The sequence below is a fragment of the Trachurus japonicus genome, chromosome 7, assembly GCF_045865225.1.
Source record: "Trachurus japonicus isolate A0001 chromosome 7, Traja_1.0".
In the NCBI taxonomy this organism is placed as follows: Eukaryota; Metazoa; Chordata; class Actinopteri; order Carangiformes; family Carangidae; genus Trachurus; species Trachurus japonicus.
In genome coordinates this window covers 20,298,835-20,316,342 of record NC_140913.1, presented here as the reverse complement: position 1 = coordinate 20,316,342, position 17,508 = coordinate 20,298,835, and the positions used below count along the sequence as shown (strand labels likewise).

Sequence of the window (17,508 nt, the reverse complement as noted above, 5' to 3'; positions counted from 1 at the left end):
TGTTTTTCCTAACAGAGGTTGATTGCTCTGTGTGTGTGTTTTATGTGTATTTATTGGTATTGTATGTTTTTATGTATTCTGGACATCCTGGCTGCAAATCAATTTCCCAACTTGGACAATAAAGAAAACTTTGAACTTTGAACTTTGAATGCAGAGATGTCAGTTCTTGGGAAACTTTTGCAATTCCCATATTCCTCCACCAGGAGGCGCTGCCATTGGACCGATGTGTGTCGTTAGTTTCTCTCTTTTCCACTGCAGTGCTCTAAGTCTAGCAGACAGAACCAAAAACAGAAACGGAAAAAAGAGGAAGAGGAAGAGAAAGAAAAGGACGAGTGTTCATCAACGTCGCCACTTCCTGTTCTGAAGAGGAGGAAGAGGAGGAAGAGGAGGAGAGGACCGGCCGGGGTTAAGGCTGAGAGTGTGTGTGTGTGATTCCTCCTCTTCCTCCTCTTCCTCCCATCTGTCTCTTCTCCTCTTCCTCCTCCTGCTGCTCTGTGATTGGACGGCCCCTGCGGCGGCGGCGGCCCGGTGGCCAATCAGGAGCACTCCTCCCCGATGCGCTGGCAGGACCGTCCCACCTTGCGGTCCAGCTTCACCATCTTGAGCACGGCCTCCTCGCGGCCGCGGCCCAGGTGGTCGAACAGACAGTCGTGTTGCTCGGGGAGACGGTGGAGCATGCAGAACACGTAACCTGGAGGGGGAGGAGAGTAGAGGGGGGGGGGGGAGAGGTTAAAAAAGGGCACAACTTTAACTTTTTACCTCATCGGCCAAATGAAAACATCCAGTCTTGTTTGACTCAAAGCAACTGTCTTATGTTTTAGTATAAAACCTAGGGCTGCCCCCAAATAGTCGACCGAGCACTGGTCGACAAAAAACACATTATTCGACCAAAATGTCATTGGTTGATTGGTCGCAGGAAAAAAAAACAACAACATTTGGAGCCGTGTCTTGTCAAAATTAAGTCAAAATAACTATCAATGACTGAACTGTATATGAAAGGCTGTAGGGCTTTTAATTTGAAGGGCCAGATGCAGGAAGTCGTGACACTCACTGCTGTCAGTTTTGTTGTTGTTGTTGTTGTTGCTGTGGGTTTTTTTACACGGCACGGCAGGTCCCGGTCCCTACTTTTTTTTTTTTTCCATGTCAAGAGCGACTTTTTCCGATGTTGTTACAGACATTTCTGGTTTGGAGACGTATCACTGCTGTTTTCAACGATTAGCGGAACCCGTCCCACAGGCTCACCGGCGGTCTGTCTGAGAGTGACTATGGCAGAACGTGTCCGACGGGGGGGGGTAACCGTAAAAGTAGGCTAAAACATATTAAACTAACTGAAAATATCAACCACACATAAGTGCTACTGGACATATAATCAATTTTAGACAATAAATTACTTTTATTTCATATTTAATCCTTATCTCCTGTATAAGTGCATTGCATTTTTTCATGACAGTATTGAAACTGATACCGTTGCTATTTTTAAACACCTGCAGTATAGAGGGATTATCTGTTTACCAACAAATCAGGATGCGTGCGCAACCTGACTGCAGAAAGAACCGGTTGTCATGGTTACCTCCATGGATCTAGTGTAGTCAAAGCGGTGTTAGCTAGCGATGTTGTCAGCCTACTACAACAGTTTATCACCTACTGATGTAGTGTGTGTTTTATACATAGACGGTTTTATAGTTTTATAACGGCAGGAAAAAAAAAAAAAAACGTCAGGACGGAGGAACGAGTTTGTACCGCGGCAACGGCAACTCAGCCACGGGACAAGACACGGACACTCACAGCAGCGGTGGTTATCGGTAAAAACACTGTGCATCCCTAACGTTACCTACAGTTATTTAACACACAATCATGTTCAGGAAAATACTCACGATTATAAAACTCAGTGTCTGTGAGGACTGAGGTGCTGCTGGTCAGAGACGAGGGAAGAGGACGGACCTGTCTAAAGTCTGGAACAACTGCATAACGTAACGTTTAGCGGACCCGTCCCACCCGTCCCACGTAACGTTACGTGCATGGCTGAGTATGTACCGGTAATCTAAAACAATGTAGCTTAACGTTAATTAATGTCAGCTTGCTTTCCATCAGTATGTGACCTCGTCTTCAGTCACTGTCGTAGTAAACATTTCACAACTCATTTGCTGCAGTTATAACGTTACAGCTGTGCCTGTGAGCATTTAGCTTTATCACCATTCAAACCAACGTATCTAACACGTTATATTGCTCGAAATGAATCGCCAATGTACTATTTTCTCTCTCGTTTGCCTTGAAAGGGGTGTGAGTTGACGCTATTCTGTAAATTTTGCGCGTTTTGTTATTTTTATCAAAACAATAGTGCAACTAACAGCACAAAAAGACCTGATCACGGCTCTTGCTGCTCTCTTTCTGCAGGCGACATGCGCAGTAGAACGTCAGTGACGTAGGCTGATAATCCCTCTATACGGTATTACCGTAATACTGCCCAAGCCTAGCGTCTGCCCCGATTGAGTTGATTTCACACAGTGCAACCAGCAAGAAGATGTGTTTTATAGTAGTCGTTTGTACAGGCTATAGTCTATTTTCAGCCTGAACATGGACCGGACCGGTGAGTCCAGTCAGGAACTGAAGTTGAGAACTGACGATATTTATTTCCAGTTATTTACTCAATGACAGAGTCTGTGTCAACCTGCTGAAACGACTCGTATCTCCACCTGGTGGCGAGGAGGAGACACCGTCAGCTATTAGCTGTGAACTGGGACGAGGACTGATATGGGAGGCCGTTTAGGGTGAAAACATTTAAATATCTGCACATACACACTGAAAACGTGCACACACACACTGACATGATGTGCACACATTGAAATACTTGCACATACATTGACATGATGTGCAGACACGCACTGAAAATTTCCACACCCTATCACCTTCTCACACAGTGGGATATAGGCTACTTACATTGTTACTACAATGTAACAGGAAGGCACCGCCATCTTGCACAGCTACTTCTCTCTCCATAATAGGTTTAGGGATGTCGAACTAAATATTATTCCTAAATCTGTGAGCACGTGATTAATTGTGCATATGGGTTAGGGCCTAGACCCACAATCTGTCACTACAGGCACATCACCTGCTCATAAATCTTATTAATCATTCGCCCTGATTTTATTTTGAAAATTAGGACAGGAAGTAGTGTGTTTTGACCGGTGTAATCATGTGCTTCAGTGCGTGTCTGTGTGCACATTGTCAGTGTGTATGTGCACATATTTCAATGTTTTCACCCTAAACGGCATCCCATAGACTGAACTCCAACTGGAGCTGTGACTGTGAACGTACAGACTGCGCCGGGTCAAAGGGGGCGTGGCTACGACGCGTGGCTCCGACTCACCACAGCGGCAGGAGCCCAGTTCCTGCTGCACCAGCTCTAGTTTGGTTTGGCAGCGGTAGCAGCGCCGGCGGTTCTTCTGCTTGGGCGTCCCGCGGGCCTCCTCTTCCTCCTCCTCCTCTTCCTCCTCAGCTCCTCCTCCTCCTCCCCCCGCCTCCTTCTCCTCCGGCCGGGGTCGCTTCTCTGGCGTCGCCTCGCTCTCCGAGGCCGAGGCTGAAAGACAAGAGGAGGACGATGAACTCGTAGAGTTTTACACTGTTGACTTGTATCATCAGAACAGACATGTCCTACGTTACAATTACCATATAAACAATAGAGCGTTATATCCTACAGCAGAGACTGTAGAGACTGCTTGATGAAAAATTGTCCCTGATATTCTGAGTGTCTTAAAGGGATAGTTCAACATTTTGTCAAATTGGCCCATTGCCATAATCCCTATAGTCATAGCAGCAGGTTCGTTACCTTTAATTGTCGGTGCAAGTTGTTTTTAGAACGGCGGAGCAGAGCCGTGAGCTGCTCAGAGCTACGCTACGGAGGCTCATTATGGGATTTCTTGGTTTCCCTCATCAAACTCATCAAATACACAATCCAACAACTCCACAACGCTCTGGTGGACAAGTTGTGAGCTGCACATTCACCACGCTATGAGATAATAACACAACGTTACCACACAGAGTTGTTTTAGAGGGAAATTCATGTAAAACCTCTGATGCACGTTGCCTTGAGGGACAGTTTTTCATCAACAGTCTCTGTATTTCCCTCTAAAACAACTCTGTGTGGTAACGTTGTGTTATTATCTCATAGCGTGGTGAATGTGCAGCTCACAACTTGTCCACCAGAGCGTTGTGGAGTTGTTGGATTGTGTATTTGATGAGTTTGATGAGGGAAACCTGCAAGAAATCCCATAATGAGCCTCCGTAGCGTAGCTCTGAGCAGCTCACGGCTCTGCTCCACCGTTCTAAAAATAGCTTGCACCGACAATTAAAGGTAACAAGCACTGTTCCCTCTCAGGTGTTTTACTGCTCCTCCTCTTTGCCCAGAAGACAAAAAAGTTGCACACTCAAATATCCCGACTAGTTTACTGGTTATTTCTCCCTAATGTGGCTTCAAATTGTGAAATTTATGACCTTAACCGTGGTCTGTAGTGCAACTACGATTTAAGTTTTTGCTTGAGAATTATTATTACTGTTCATATCAAGAATGTTTCTGTGCCAAGAGTTGATGACACCAACTTCATGTTAATTATTTTTTTCATATTGTTCATATGGCAATAAATGCAAAATCTATTTTGCCAAAACAAAATTGTATTTTGTTATCATTAACTGTAACTGACCTAGATATGGAGCAGCCTAGGTAATGTTGTCAAAATAATCTGTTATTAATCATTATAGTAATAGCCGATAGTATTGATATTTGGAGTTGGAGAGGTGAGGCCATAGCACCAGCATGTGGACGTACTGTCTCACAGTCGCTCAAGCAGCTCATCAGGGGAGTTGAATTTCTGCTCAGGAGTTTTGAAAATTAGAGGGAACACTGGTAACGAACCTACTGCTATGACTATAGGAATTATGGCAATGGGCCAATCTGACAAAATGTTGAACTATCCCTTTAAATACAAGACAGTTTGATGTGAAACTGTGTTTTTTAAAGAGTAGCCTAACGAATCTAGAAGCAAATGGGTTATGTTTTTGGGGAAATTTACTGGTGTTGGTATCAACTACTGAAATTCTGGTATCGTGACAACGCTAGTGTGTGTGTGTGTGTGTGTGTGTGTGTGTGTGTGTGTGTGTGTGTGTGTATGTGTGTGTGTGTGTGTGTGTGTGTGTGTGTGTGTGTTACCTGATTCCCGTGGACGTTTTGTGGGTGTGCAGAGTGTACCGTGGGCCGTTTCTGTTTCTGTGGACGACGAGACACCTGCAGGACAGAGACCAGTCAGAGTTGTTGTATCTCTCAGCTCTCATGTTGTTGTATGCAAATGAGGGGGCGTGGCCATCTAGAGACGGACACACACACACACACACACACACACACACACACACACACACACACGGCTCCACTGCTCATTTTACATCTGGAGCTGCAGCTCTCGGTAACGAGCTCGTCTGCTGCAGCGGACACAGTGATTGGAGGAGGAGGACGTCCTGTGTGACATCACTTCCTGTCTGGCCTGATGATGTCACAGTGAGCTCTGCTGTGATTGGTCCGTCTCACCTTCCCTGGGGCCGGGGGGGAACGAGGGCGACGGCTCTTCGGCTGCGGGCGGCGGCGGCGACTCCGAGCTGGTTGCCGACGGCGACGGCAGCAATGACGATGACTTTGACGAGGATGACGAGGAGGAGATGGCGGCGGACAGGGATTGGCTGCTGCTGCTGCTGCTGGTCTCGCTGCTGAAGGCGGCTGATTGGCTGCTGCCGGTGGAGGGGAGGGGCTTAGAGGAGGAGCAGTCGTCCCCCGGCGGCTTCTCCTGGATGTCTGAGGAGGAGGAGGAGGAGGAAGAGGAGGAGGAGTTAACACACCATCAACACATCACCCATGACCTCCTGTCGCCATGACAACGAGGCGCTGTCAGGGTTTCCCCCAGTGTATTATAAGCCTGGCAGCCCGCCAGGCCTTCCTTGCCCCCCCGCCAGGCTAAGCATCGTTTATTAATTTTTTAAATCAGTTTTTATACTCAATAAACACGTGATCAGGTGTCTTTTTCATCACCTGACAACGTTACAACTTCGTCGCGCATCACGAGACACGTCACGGACATCATGCTCATCAGACAATAGACAGCATCAGCCCGCTGCTTCACAGCTGACCGAGAGGAACGCACCGAGTCCACGTTAACGTGAGCGGAGCCGCAGCTCCAGAGACTCAGTCAGCTGCTGCAGCTGTTAGCTGTTAGCCGTTAGCTGGTAGCTGTTAGCTGTTAGTTGGTAGCTGTTAGCTGGTAGCTGTTAGCTGTAAGTTGGTAGCTGTTAGCTGTTAGTTGGTAGCTGTTAGCTGGTAGCTGTTAGCTGTAAGTTGGTAGCTGTTAGCTGTTAGCTGGTAGCTGTTAGTTGGTAGCTGTTAGCTGTTAGTTGGTAGCTGTTAGCTGGTAGCTGTTAGCTGTAAGTTGGTAGCTGTTAGCTGGTAGCTTTTAGCTGTTAGTTGGTAGCTGTTAGCTGGTAGCTTTTAGCTGTTAGCTGTTAGCTGTTAGCACGTCGTCCCCTGCAGCGTCAGAGCTCCGGGCCCCTGTGAGCCGCGGGGCTTTCACCTGATGTGAAAATGATCCATTGTTTCATTTTTCAGCTCGTAAAGTTCGCGATCACACACGTTTGTTCTAGTAGATCCGTGAGTGTCACGTTTCCATGATGACTGACCGGAAAAAGAGCGTGGTACGTCATGTGCACGTGACTCCAGACGTAAAAAATCTCGGAGCAAAATAAATAAAAAAAACAAAACATGGATGATGGATCTATAATACATCCATGGAAATAAGGCTAGACTTTAACAATGGAGACACCAGGCAGTTGTTTTTTAGTTTTTAATGCAAACAGTTGATGTTATTTATTTAAATATTTTTTTATAATTATAATTATTAGGCCTACTTTTTTTTGTGGTTGATTGAACAGCATTTCAAGGGTGCCTTTCTGTAAGACTCTGCTATAGCTGGTGTTTAAGTTACATAAAGTCTTATAATAACAGATGTTTATGATAATATTTTCAAATTTCCAGTCAACTTTTAACATGGATCCTAAGGCCTTATGGAATCACACCTGCTAAATGCTACTGCTCCATTAATGAATCTGTTCCCTACAGGCCCCTGCCATCGGTCAGGGTCAGGCCCCTGTCACAAAAAAACACGCTTGGCACCGGTGGCCCGCCGATGGGCCGCTGGTGCCACCCTACCACCGGGCTTAACAAGTTTTCTGGGGGAAACCCTGACAGGGGTATGAATACTTTTGGGCTTAAGTGTATATTATGTATTATTAATTATTATATTATATAGATTATGTGTGGCAGCGGCCGTGAAACAGGGATTTCTGGGAGAGGATGTTGAACGAGGGTTTCACAGATGAACTATGGAAACAACAGTTCAGGATGAGCCGGGATACGTTCAGCTGATTGATGTGTCTCCAACAGAAACAAGTGTTTTATTTTATCAGAGAAGTTTTTATGAATGTCGGCGTTTCCATGACCTGTTCTTTATTGCAATATTTCGTTTTTTTTCACATTTCCAGAGGAGATGGAAACAAGCCGACTGTCTGGTGATGATGTCAGACGTTATTGATCCGTGAGTCTCGGTCTATTCTGGTCTGGGCGTCTCAGTCTGTCTGTGGAGGAGTCGGACCCTCGGGCCCTCTGCTGTCTGCCATGCTCACCGGGCGGTTGCCATGGTCACCGCCGGCAGGGCTGCAGCACCATCGGTCGGTCCGTCCGCCCGTCCGTCCTCCCAGAACCAACTTTAATAGTTTCTGACTCTGTCCACCTCAACCAATCAGCAGCTTCCTCCAAACATACTGAGGTTTTGTAGTTTTCTTTCAGTGGCTCTTAGCGCTGTTAGCATCCCTGACTGAAATCAGCTGGCACAGCTAGCGTCGAGCTAACAAGGTCAACGTGACGTCGTTTCCTCTGCAGCCTAGCAACAACATCATCATCATCATCATCTAACCTGTGAAACCTGGAGGTGATGATGTAATGATGATGTAATGATCTATAACGATCAATACAACTGTTAACCACAGACATCACTGCCACTTGTACCCTTTAATGGACCGTACATCCATATTTAAATCTGTGTATATTATATATTTTTGCAGCTTTTTCTGTGTTTTATTCTTCAGTGTCATTTATCGGTGTTGTTTATTGATTTATTGACGTGTCATTTGTCTTTTTTGTCTTGACTAATTCCCTTAAAATTCATTTTTAACTCTGTTTTAACTCTTTACCCAGTTTGTCTGTGCACAAAATGACTAAATAAAGTTCTTGAATGTTGAATGTTGAATCAACAACAATCTGCCGGTTTGCTGATTAAAGCCTGATGCGTGAGTGCAACACAGGAAACACAGGAGGGATGAGACTCACCTGCAAAACACTTGGAGCAGAGGTTCATGGTTTTACTGGACCTGAGGAGAGAAGAGAAAGGAGGAGAGGAGGAGGTTAGGAGCTGGACGTCACACTAACAGCCTGGTCGCACTGCACGCAGAACCGAAGCGCAGCGCCCTGGAGCGGAGGCAGTTTCAGATAGGACCACATGTTAACCTGTCTGCCTGGTCGCAGTGCGCGCGGCTGCAGCGCTTCAGATCGGTTCAGTTCTATTTTTCACGCGAGCCGCGAGCGCCGTCTGTCAAGCTGGGTAGACCAGATCGTACCAGACAGGCAGTCGGGCACAGAAAAGGCGAGAGAATCCGGTCAATTTTCAAAATAAAATAAATAAAATGATGATTAATTAAGTTGCTGCTTGTCCGTCTACAGCCTAAATATTTGTCAGTTGCGTCTGCACACAAGACACACACACATGTTTAAAATGACGTGTGTGTGGAAAACCGTATGTGCGACTGCAGTCGATGTCTGACGGGCGGAGAGAGGAGAAGTACACTCTAGTGTTGGGCGATTTTGACATTCTCAGATCGTCCCAATCGCCCTCCCTGGAGATCGCCGATAGACCTATCTATCGCCGGGGTCCGGGGGGGGGGGGGGGGGTTGGCGGCGGCGGCCGTTCCACGTGTTCGTTCGACCGGGGGGGGGGCGGCGGCGTATGAGTATCGCTTTTACCGTGCCCTGCTGTCATGCATGCGCGCTTCTCTGTGTGTGAGGGCTAATAACGGAGAAAGAGCACTATGATCAATGAACGGAACGCTATTGCGTTGCCGAAAGCCGAAAAATCTATTCATGGCGGACGTAATTTATTTGTGGCATATCAGTGAACACCTCGTCGGGCTGTGACATACAGGGCTGGCGTCGGCAGCCTAGCATAGACAGCCACAACACCAGCTAAACGTGTTTCCTCAAATTTGAGGCGGAGTGGCCACCCTGTTCACCACAGAGATGTTGTGTGCGGTCACCTGGCTCCGTCTGATTGGACGTCGCCAGTGGCTGCATTTGATTGGTGAAACACTGTCATTTGACAGAGTATAGTTGGAAGCAGCAAGCCAAGCGGCTTCATTAAAACAAAACAAACAGATTGCGCATTAGATCAATAAAAAAGTAGCGAGTATGTGTGTGTGTAAAATCGGCAAGAAAACAAAACATCGCCGATCGTCCTTCCAATCGCTGATAGACGATTGGATCGCCAATCGGCACAACCCTAGTACACTCCCAGTGTGACCAGCCCAGCGCCAGAGAAGGCGCGAGCAGGGCGCGCGCAGCTTCCACCTGCAGTGCGACCAAGGGGTTAGAAGAACCTGTTGGACATCAGCTCATCTGGACCTGTCCTCAGAGAGACGGAGAGGAGACGGCTCTACTGTGAACCAGGACAGATGAGTACAATCACATCAGTACAGTGTTTACATCAGAAGGTTAAATACTATTTAGTCTCCAACAGACTGCACCGGGTCTGTTTCCATATTTTCTACAAGTCCTTGTGAATGAACAAAACCTCTCAAAGCCCACGATCGCCTGTCTGAGTCCTTTCTAAACTGCTTCATCCCCGCTACAGTTCTCAACAGGCCTGAACATTAAGATCTGACCCGGTCCGACCCGCGGGCGTTGATGCTCAGACCTGATGCAGCCGGACTCACCAGTATTAGTATTAGTAGGTTAACTCTTGACCCAAACGCAGCCAAAAAAAAGAAAGCTGTGGTTTGACTCTTGGTCCTCCTGAAGCATCTAGACCTTAGACCTTCTAAACCTTCTGGACTTCTCTTTAATGTTCAGACCACTACAATGTGTTCAATACGCGGCTCCTCTGTCAGCTGTGAGTCCTGTCAATAGTCAATAGGAGCTGGAGGTGTGTGTGTGTGTGTGTGTGCAGGCTGAGGAACAATGATGTGACCACACACACACACACACACACACCAACATCTGGAGGACCCAGACAGGAGGCCGTGGTGGTGACCCAGATCTGTCCTATAATTAAATGTGAGACTGAGACTGAGACTGAGAGGAGCTTCAGCTCTGAGGGCCAACCTGCTTTAGAGATGTGGAGCAGACCACCATCACAGACTCTGATGTCGTCCAGTCTGCAACACGACCGACCACCAACCAACAACCATTAACCACAAACCACCAACCGTTAACTGTTAACCACGAACCAACAACATCCAACCACCGACCAACAACCAACGACCGTTAACTACAAACCAACAACCACAGAACACCAACCTCCAACCAACAATATCCGATCACCAACCAACAACCGTTAACCACAAAACAACCACCAACAATCTACCCCTAACCTCCAACTAACAACCATCTTCACCAACCTCCAATCAACTACCACCGATCATCTACCTAAAACCAACGATCAACTACCACCAATAATCTACCTCCAACTACTAACAATCTACCTCTAACCACCAACAATCTACCTCCAACCACCAATAATCTACCTCCAACTACCAACAATCTACCTCTAACTACCAACAATCTACCTCCAACTACCAATAATCTACCTCCAACTACCAACAATCTACCTCTAACTACCAATAATCTACCTCCAACTACCAACAATCTACCTCCAACCACCAACAATCTACCTCTAACCACCAATAATCTACCTCCAACCACCAATAATCTACCTCCAACTACCAATAATCTACCTCTAACCACCAATAATCTACCTCTAACCACCAATAATCTACCTCTAACCACCAATAACCCACCTCCAACCACCAACAATCTACCTCTAACCACCAATAATCTACCTCTAACCACCAATAATCTACCTCTAACCACCAATAATCTACCTCTAACCACCAATAATCTACCTCTAACCACCAATAATCTACCTCCAACCACCAATAATCTACCTCCAACTACCAATAACCTACCTCTAACCACCAATAATCTACCTCTAACTACCAATAATCTACCTCTAACCACCAATAACCTACCTCTAACCACCAATAATCTACCTCTAACCACCAATAACCTACCTCTAACCACCAATAATCTACCTCCAACCACCAATAACCTACCTCTACCTAGGCCTGGGACGATAATCAATAAATCAATTAATCGCACGATAAATGAAAATGAACTCGATAGTTTTTCCGGCCTCGATAAATCGCCATGTGCATGCGCACTTACAGTATTTGTTTTCCTGGGGCCGTATTCACAAAGAATCTTAAGGTTAAAAGTAGCTCCTAAGGGCCGAATTTAGGAGCAACTCCTAAAAAAAGTGGGCGTGTCAGTCTTAAATTTAGGACTCCTAGTTTTTTAAAATAAGAGTAATTCACAAAGTATTTTATGCCTAAAAGTAGCTCCTAAGTCTGGGAGAGCTTAAAAGTCCTGGTGAGGACTCCTAACTCAGTAAGACCTATTCACAAAGAATCGCAAATGGCTGCAGCCAGGCAAATGTATGGAGGACTGCAAATTGCTGCAGAGGCGGGTGCTGGAGCACCTGCCCCTTTGCCCTTTGATGCCCAACGTGGCTTTTTGTCGGTGTTTTTTTTTTTTTTGGGTCATCTACAACATTTTCGCTATAAAACGGGAGGAGTGACGGTGACGAACTGTCCAATATAGGCGTCAACGGTCGGACCGAGGTAACTGCGACTGCTACGATGCAGTCGTGCTGATGTGAGCCAAAAATATTTTTAAAAGGTTGGTGGGTACGCTAGACTCACACATCTGTTAGTAGTAATAGCTCATGTGATAAGGCTGCTCCCCCAGTAAACTAAACTTATTGTTAGTCTGGGTTCAAATCCTGCTATAGGCCACAAATGTGGGTAATGCATTTTCTTTTCTCATCATTATGATCACCATATAGGGCTGTCAACGAATGTGAAAAATAATATTAAAATGTGGGAAGAAAAAAAACCAGCGGCTGCTTTGCGAGTGGACGCACTGACCCTCATAGGAGTTGCACAGCGTCACACTGCAGAAAGTGAGACGCGACAAAAACTGTAGCAGAAAGATGCAGATGGCAGAGCGAAAGACAGAAAGTTCAGAGCCCAACTCGGCAGCAGAGACAGTGGTTTGGACTCGAAGCAATCTAAAAAGCCCCGTCGGACCTGACGGCAAAAAAAAAAAAGTGGAGCGGAGCGGCCGGCGGCGAGGAGGAGGAGGGAGGGAGGGGAGGGGAGGGGAGGGGGGGCGCCGCCGGCACTCAACAACCAATCACCGTGTTGAGCGCCTCGAATTCGTGCACGAGAATTGACGTAATCCATAGCAACGGGGCGTCACCAGGGGCGTGACTCTTAGTTTGCTCTTAGTGATTTATCCTTAGTAAGAGTAGGTCTCAGCGGCTTTGTGAATAGCTTTTAAGAAAAAACTCCTACGTAAAAACTTTTAGTGCGAGTTAGGAGCACTCCTAGTGGTAAGATAAAAGGCTTTGTGAATACGGCCCCTGGTCTCTGGCCTCCAACCAGCTGGATGACAAGAGGCTTCACCCTGTGCATCGGTCTCAGCACCTGGGCCGTTTGTTTTGCAGAATGAAAGGAGTGAACCCTCTTTTCAGTCATCCAGGATCTTTGTTTCCCAGAATGCATTTTGCAGCAACCGGCAGCGCTAGCTGTAAAGCTAAGCAGCTAAAAGCTATTTTACTGTAATTCTTGCTGCCGCGCTGTTAACACGTCACTTTTTAAAGTTTTAATATTTTTTCATGTGAGAAAGTCACAGTTTAGATCCCCAGTCTGTGGTCAGTTTATCCACATATCGCCTGTTAGGAGATTTCCTCGACGTTTTTGGAGCTAATGTGGTAGCAGCGAGCAGGAGGAGCGGGGCTTCCCACAGTCTGCAGCCGTCTGCAGCAGCTCACTGGCCGGTCAACCTCCGTCATTGGGGGAGAAAACGACTAAGAAAACTTATCAGCAGGTTTTTAGAGGTTTACCGCCGGCTGGTTTAATACTTTTTAGGAGATAAATGCTAGTCTCACTGATGAAATCTTACATCTGTCACATTAGTTTGTTTGAATGAAAAGTGGAGCTTCAGCTGTGTAACGTTATTGGACAGAACAGCTGCACTGTTTATTATTTTTTGTTTATTTTATTTATTTAGTATAGTAGCTATATAAGTTCTCATTCATTCCAAAGTCATTCCAATTACAATGGTTAAAAAAGATACTCATGAGAAATAAAATTTTAATCTTATTTAAAAGGGTCTACTTGCATTATTATGAAATATTATTATTATATTAGTGGTTAATTTGTTCTCATAAAAATGTGTCAATAATATCGTTTATCGTCAATAATTTGTGGGACAATATATCGTCCAGCAAAATGTATTATCGTCCCAGGCCTACCTCTACCCACCAATAACCTACCCCTAACCACCAATAACCTACCTCTAACCACCAACCTCCATCAAAGTGCTTTAAACAAACCAAGAGCAGGATATTTGTTTCTTGAATAAATAACAGAAACACTGACTGATGTAGTTTTAGTATTTTTCTCCGACACCAACCAGCTGGTCCAGGTGACCTTCACAGCCAGGTGAGCTCAGGAGACTCTGACTGGACCTGGACCAGTAACAGTCTTCACCCGGCTCGTGGTGCAATGCATTCTGAGTAAAGTAAATCAATTTCAATACTAACAAGATGGCGGACAGAGGCAGAGCCAATCAGCTGCTCTTATCTGAGGCTGTTAACCTCCGACATTGATCAACACACGTTGATTAAATTACCTGTTCCTGCTTCACTACAAACACAGGCCTGATTGATCTGGAACGTCTGGTCCAAACAGACGTCTGACGATAAATAACTTTGATTATTGATCGGGCAGCGCTGCAGTGAACTCTGGGAGGGTTATTCCTCTCTGGTGAGATCAACCAATCACAGGAGAGGATGTTGTTTCTACATGAAACCAGACCGGAAACGGAGAGAGTCGTCAATACATCAGCTCTTATCACCGAGACGACTGACTGATCAGATGATTGATTGATCGATTAGGTCCTTCAAGGGGGTCTCCCCAACTTTTTATTGAAATTGTACCTTTTTTTACAGAAATATTACTCTTTTTTTCCAGAAATGTCTCCTAATTTTTCCAAAATTTCACACAATTGGCCCTAATTTGAACATACACTGACTAAAAAAAGTAACGTTGTTCAGTCTCAGAACAAATATTTGTGTATTTCTTTTGTTTGTGCCACTTTGTGCCGTCTCTACTGTTGTGGAGCATGCGCATGCGATTTCAGTCGGACTAAGGTGTTTACATGCACTTCAGTTGTCCAGTTATAGTCGGATTAAGGCAATAATTCGTTTTTTTCAAGTGTCATGTAAACGTACTGACAGACGCCTCGTTCAAGATCTTCCTCAAGAGGCCTTGAGTTTCAGTGACATGTGTGGGACAGCCCCCCACCCCCAACCCCCCAGGCCAGGTGTTATTCTAAGCCCAAGCAGGGCCATAAACACACACACACACACACACACACACACAGTAACACAGTAACACACACACACAGCCATTTGTGTCACCTGACATTGACAGGTGGGTTTACTGGTTCCAGTTTGCTCTCTGGACACTACAGAGTGAATGAAGGCAGTGTGTGTGTGTGTGTGTGTGTGTGTGTGTGTTGGGGGGGTTTGACTGTGTGCAGCCTAAACAACCTCATGTCTGAACACTCAGGGCCAAATAGAAGTTTTAAACTACTACTATTATTATTATTTTTCTATTGAAAGAGGTGCTGAAACATGGACACCTCCACTGAAGCTCTGTCGTCTTCTTTTACTGTTGTTCGGATGAATGTTTTCCGCATTGTATTTCTACTGAGATGTCTGCGGTGCCTATATCCTTCTATCTTAAAGGGACAACGAGGAGTTTTGATAAAGCAAAGTGTTTTCACACTACATTTATGAGCCTCCGCACCGTGAAATTCTTTGACCGGCGCAAGACGGACTCATGTTTTCATTCATCAAGAATTAAAGTCAGAGGTTGGAAGACGATCACATACCGTCGTAGTTCCCACCATAAACGGAGATTCGGCGGCGTTATTCTCATGACTCGCCACGAAACCGAAAGTAAAGAAACGCTGGTCGGCTCGCCCAGCATTTCCACCACCACTAATAATAACAAAATAACCATAGAGACAAAACCATAGATTTATCTAAAATGGACCATTAACAAGTGGTAACGTAGATTCATCCACATTAATATCAGACTTTTTTTATTGTCGCAGAATTTTTCGTTCTGCCGCTGGAGAAACTCCTCGTTGTCCCTTTAACTTAACTTGCGTTTTATGTAACTTACTGTGTTTTTCTTTTTTTAAATGTACCGGTATGTCTGTAGGCTATGTTTTTATAGTCCTGTCCTCTCGCAAAATGCTTTCCAATGCAGATTTTCTACAAAGAAATAAATATATAACGAATAAATGACTGACACTGACACCCCACAATAAGAGGCTGTTGTTTACTGTCACATTAATACCTGCAATACGCCTTTATCACTCTGTGTGTGTGTGTGTGTGTGACTAATGACATGACAGTCATCTTATCACCACACACACACAGCTACACCCTGTTAGCCTGTTAGCCGCTAAGCTATGCTAACACACATCAGTCAATCACATGCACACACACACACACACACACACAGCTCGGTTCGACGGCACCGAGCCCAGACGGAGTTCGGCTCAGTTCGGCTGGACTCGGCTCAGTTCGGCTCGGTTCGGCTTAGCCTCGGAAAGTAGGACATGCTAACGATGCTAACGATGCTAACTCGGAGAAAACCAGGGCTCTGGTGATAATAAATCACCCCCCCACCCCCATACACACACACACACACTCAGATATTTGTTACTATACTAACGTTACAATACAAATGTCGTGTTGTATGAAGTTATAGGGTCTCCTCCTAAAACATTCCACTATTAATAGGCTATAACTACATTTGACAAAGAAAAATGCCTAGCTATTTTTGTCTTATCTGGTCTTTACAACTGGTAGCCTAGGCTATATGCTGCTCTGTCAAAATCATCGTTGATGTAAGACTAACGTTAGGCTAATTCTTGTTTAGCTTGAGGGGTCAACAATCCTTATACTGTGTGTGTGTAAGGAACAATATTTTGTACATAACCTTATAGGACAACTGTGTATGCTTGTCTCCAAAATGCATAATGCCTGTGTGTAAGTTACCTTTGGCGAAATAGGATCATAAATATATCCCAACATGTTGTTTAAATAAAGTTTCTAGTTTATTTTTAATCAATCTAAAATAAAAATAAAAATAAAAAATAAAGCTCGGTCGTTAACGTTAAGGGAAACCGGGACATTGGAGTCAGTTTATCGGCTGAGAGGAGGTTTATTTATCACCTCGGCCTGCTATTCTGAATCTGCACTAACACAACAACAACAATGGACTCAGCTGGAGCTCACACACACACACACACACACACACACACACGGCCCATAGGCTAACTAACACAACTAACTCATCAAACACATCCACGGTTTTAGTTCTGGTAGTTGTATTTGTGTGTAACTCACCCCCAGAAGCCGCAGGGACACCGCGGAGGGAGGCTCGATGCTTTGCTTCGCTCGCTGGTGTCTCCCATCGCGACGCCCGGCAGGAAAAACTACGCGAGGCTGAGGATGAGGCCGCGGCCTTCTCTGCTAACGGCCAGAGGAGGATGAGGATGAAGGGGGATGAAGGGGGGACAACTCGACGTTAAAGCCGTTAAAAAATTAAAAAAACAAGTGAAATAATAAATAAATAAAAAAAGCAGATAGATAAGTCCAGCCGTTGTGTCTGTCCGGTTCTCGGGGCAGGAAGAGGCCGCAGCCTTCCGGTTACAGCCGCAGCTAGCTCGGCTCAGCTCGGGTCCGTGTGAACGGCGACGACCGAGCGGCGCTGAGCGATCAGCTGGACGCGAGGACGAGACCAACTGCGGCTGAGGAGAGGGGGGTTCTGCTGTTTGTAATGGTAGTGGTAATGGCAATGGTATGGTCCGGTTTAAAGGGATAGTTCACCCAAAAATTGAAATTTCACTCATTATCTAGGCTACTCACCCTCATGTCGACTAAAAGGGCTGGGAGAAGTCCTCCGTGCCATTGTTTTTGTTGAATCTTTTTATTTTACAAGGAA

The 17,508-nt window shown here is 45.6% G+C and overlaps 1 protein-coding gene across 1 annotated transcript; it reads right to left on the bottom strand.

The window, feature by feature from the left end:
- Nucleotides 1–467: 467 nt before the first annotated feature.
- LOC146984649 (AN1-type zinc finger protein 3 homolog) lies at nt 468–17,190 on the bottom strand. Its single transcript, XM_085781999.1, has 6 exons — nt 16,911–17,190; nt 8,417–8,457; nt 5,576–5,836; nt 5,204–5,278; nt 3,368–3,577; nt 468–691 (listed from the first exon to the last, which is right to left on the bottom strand). Exons 1-6 carry the CDS (start codon nt 16,976–16,978, stop codon nt 537–539), a joined length of 810 nt encoding a protein of 269 aa, XP_085638125.1. The 5' UTR covers nt 16,979–17,190; the 3' UTR covers nt 468–536.
- Between the last annotated feature and the right edge of the window lie 318 nt (nt 17,191–17,508).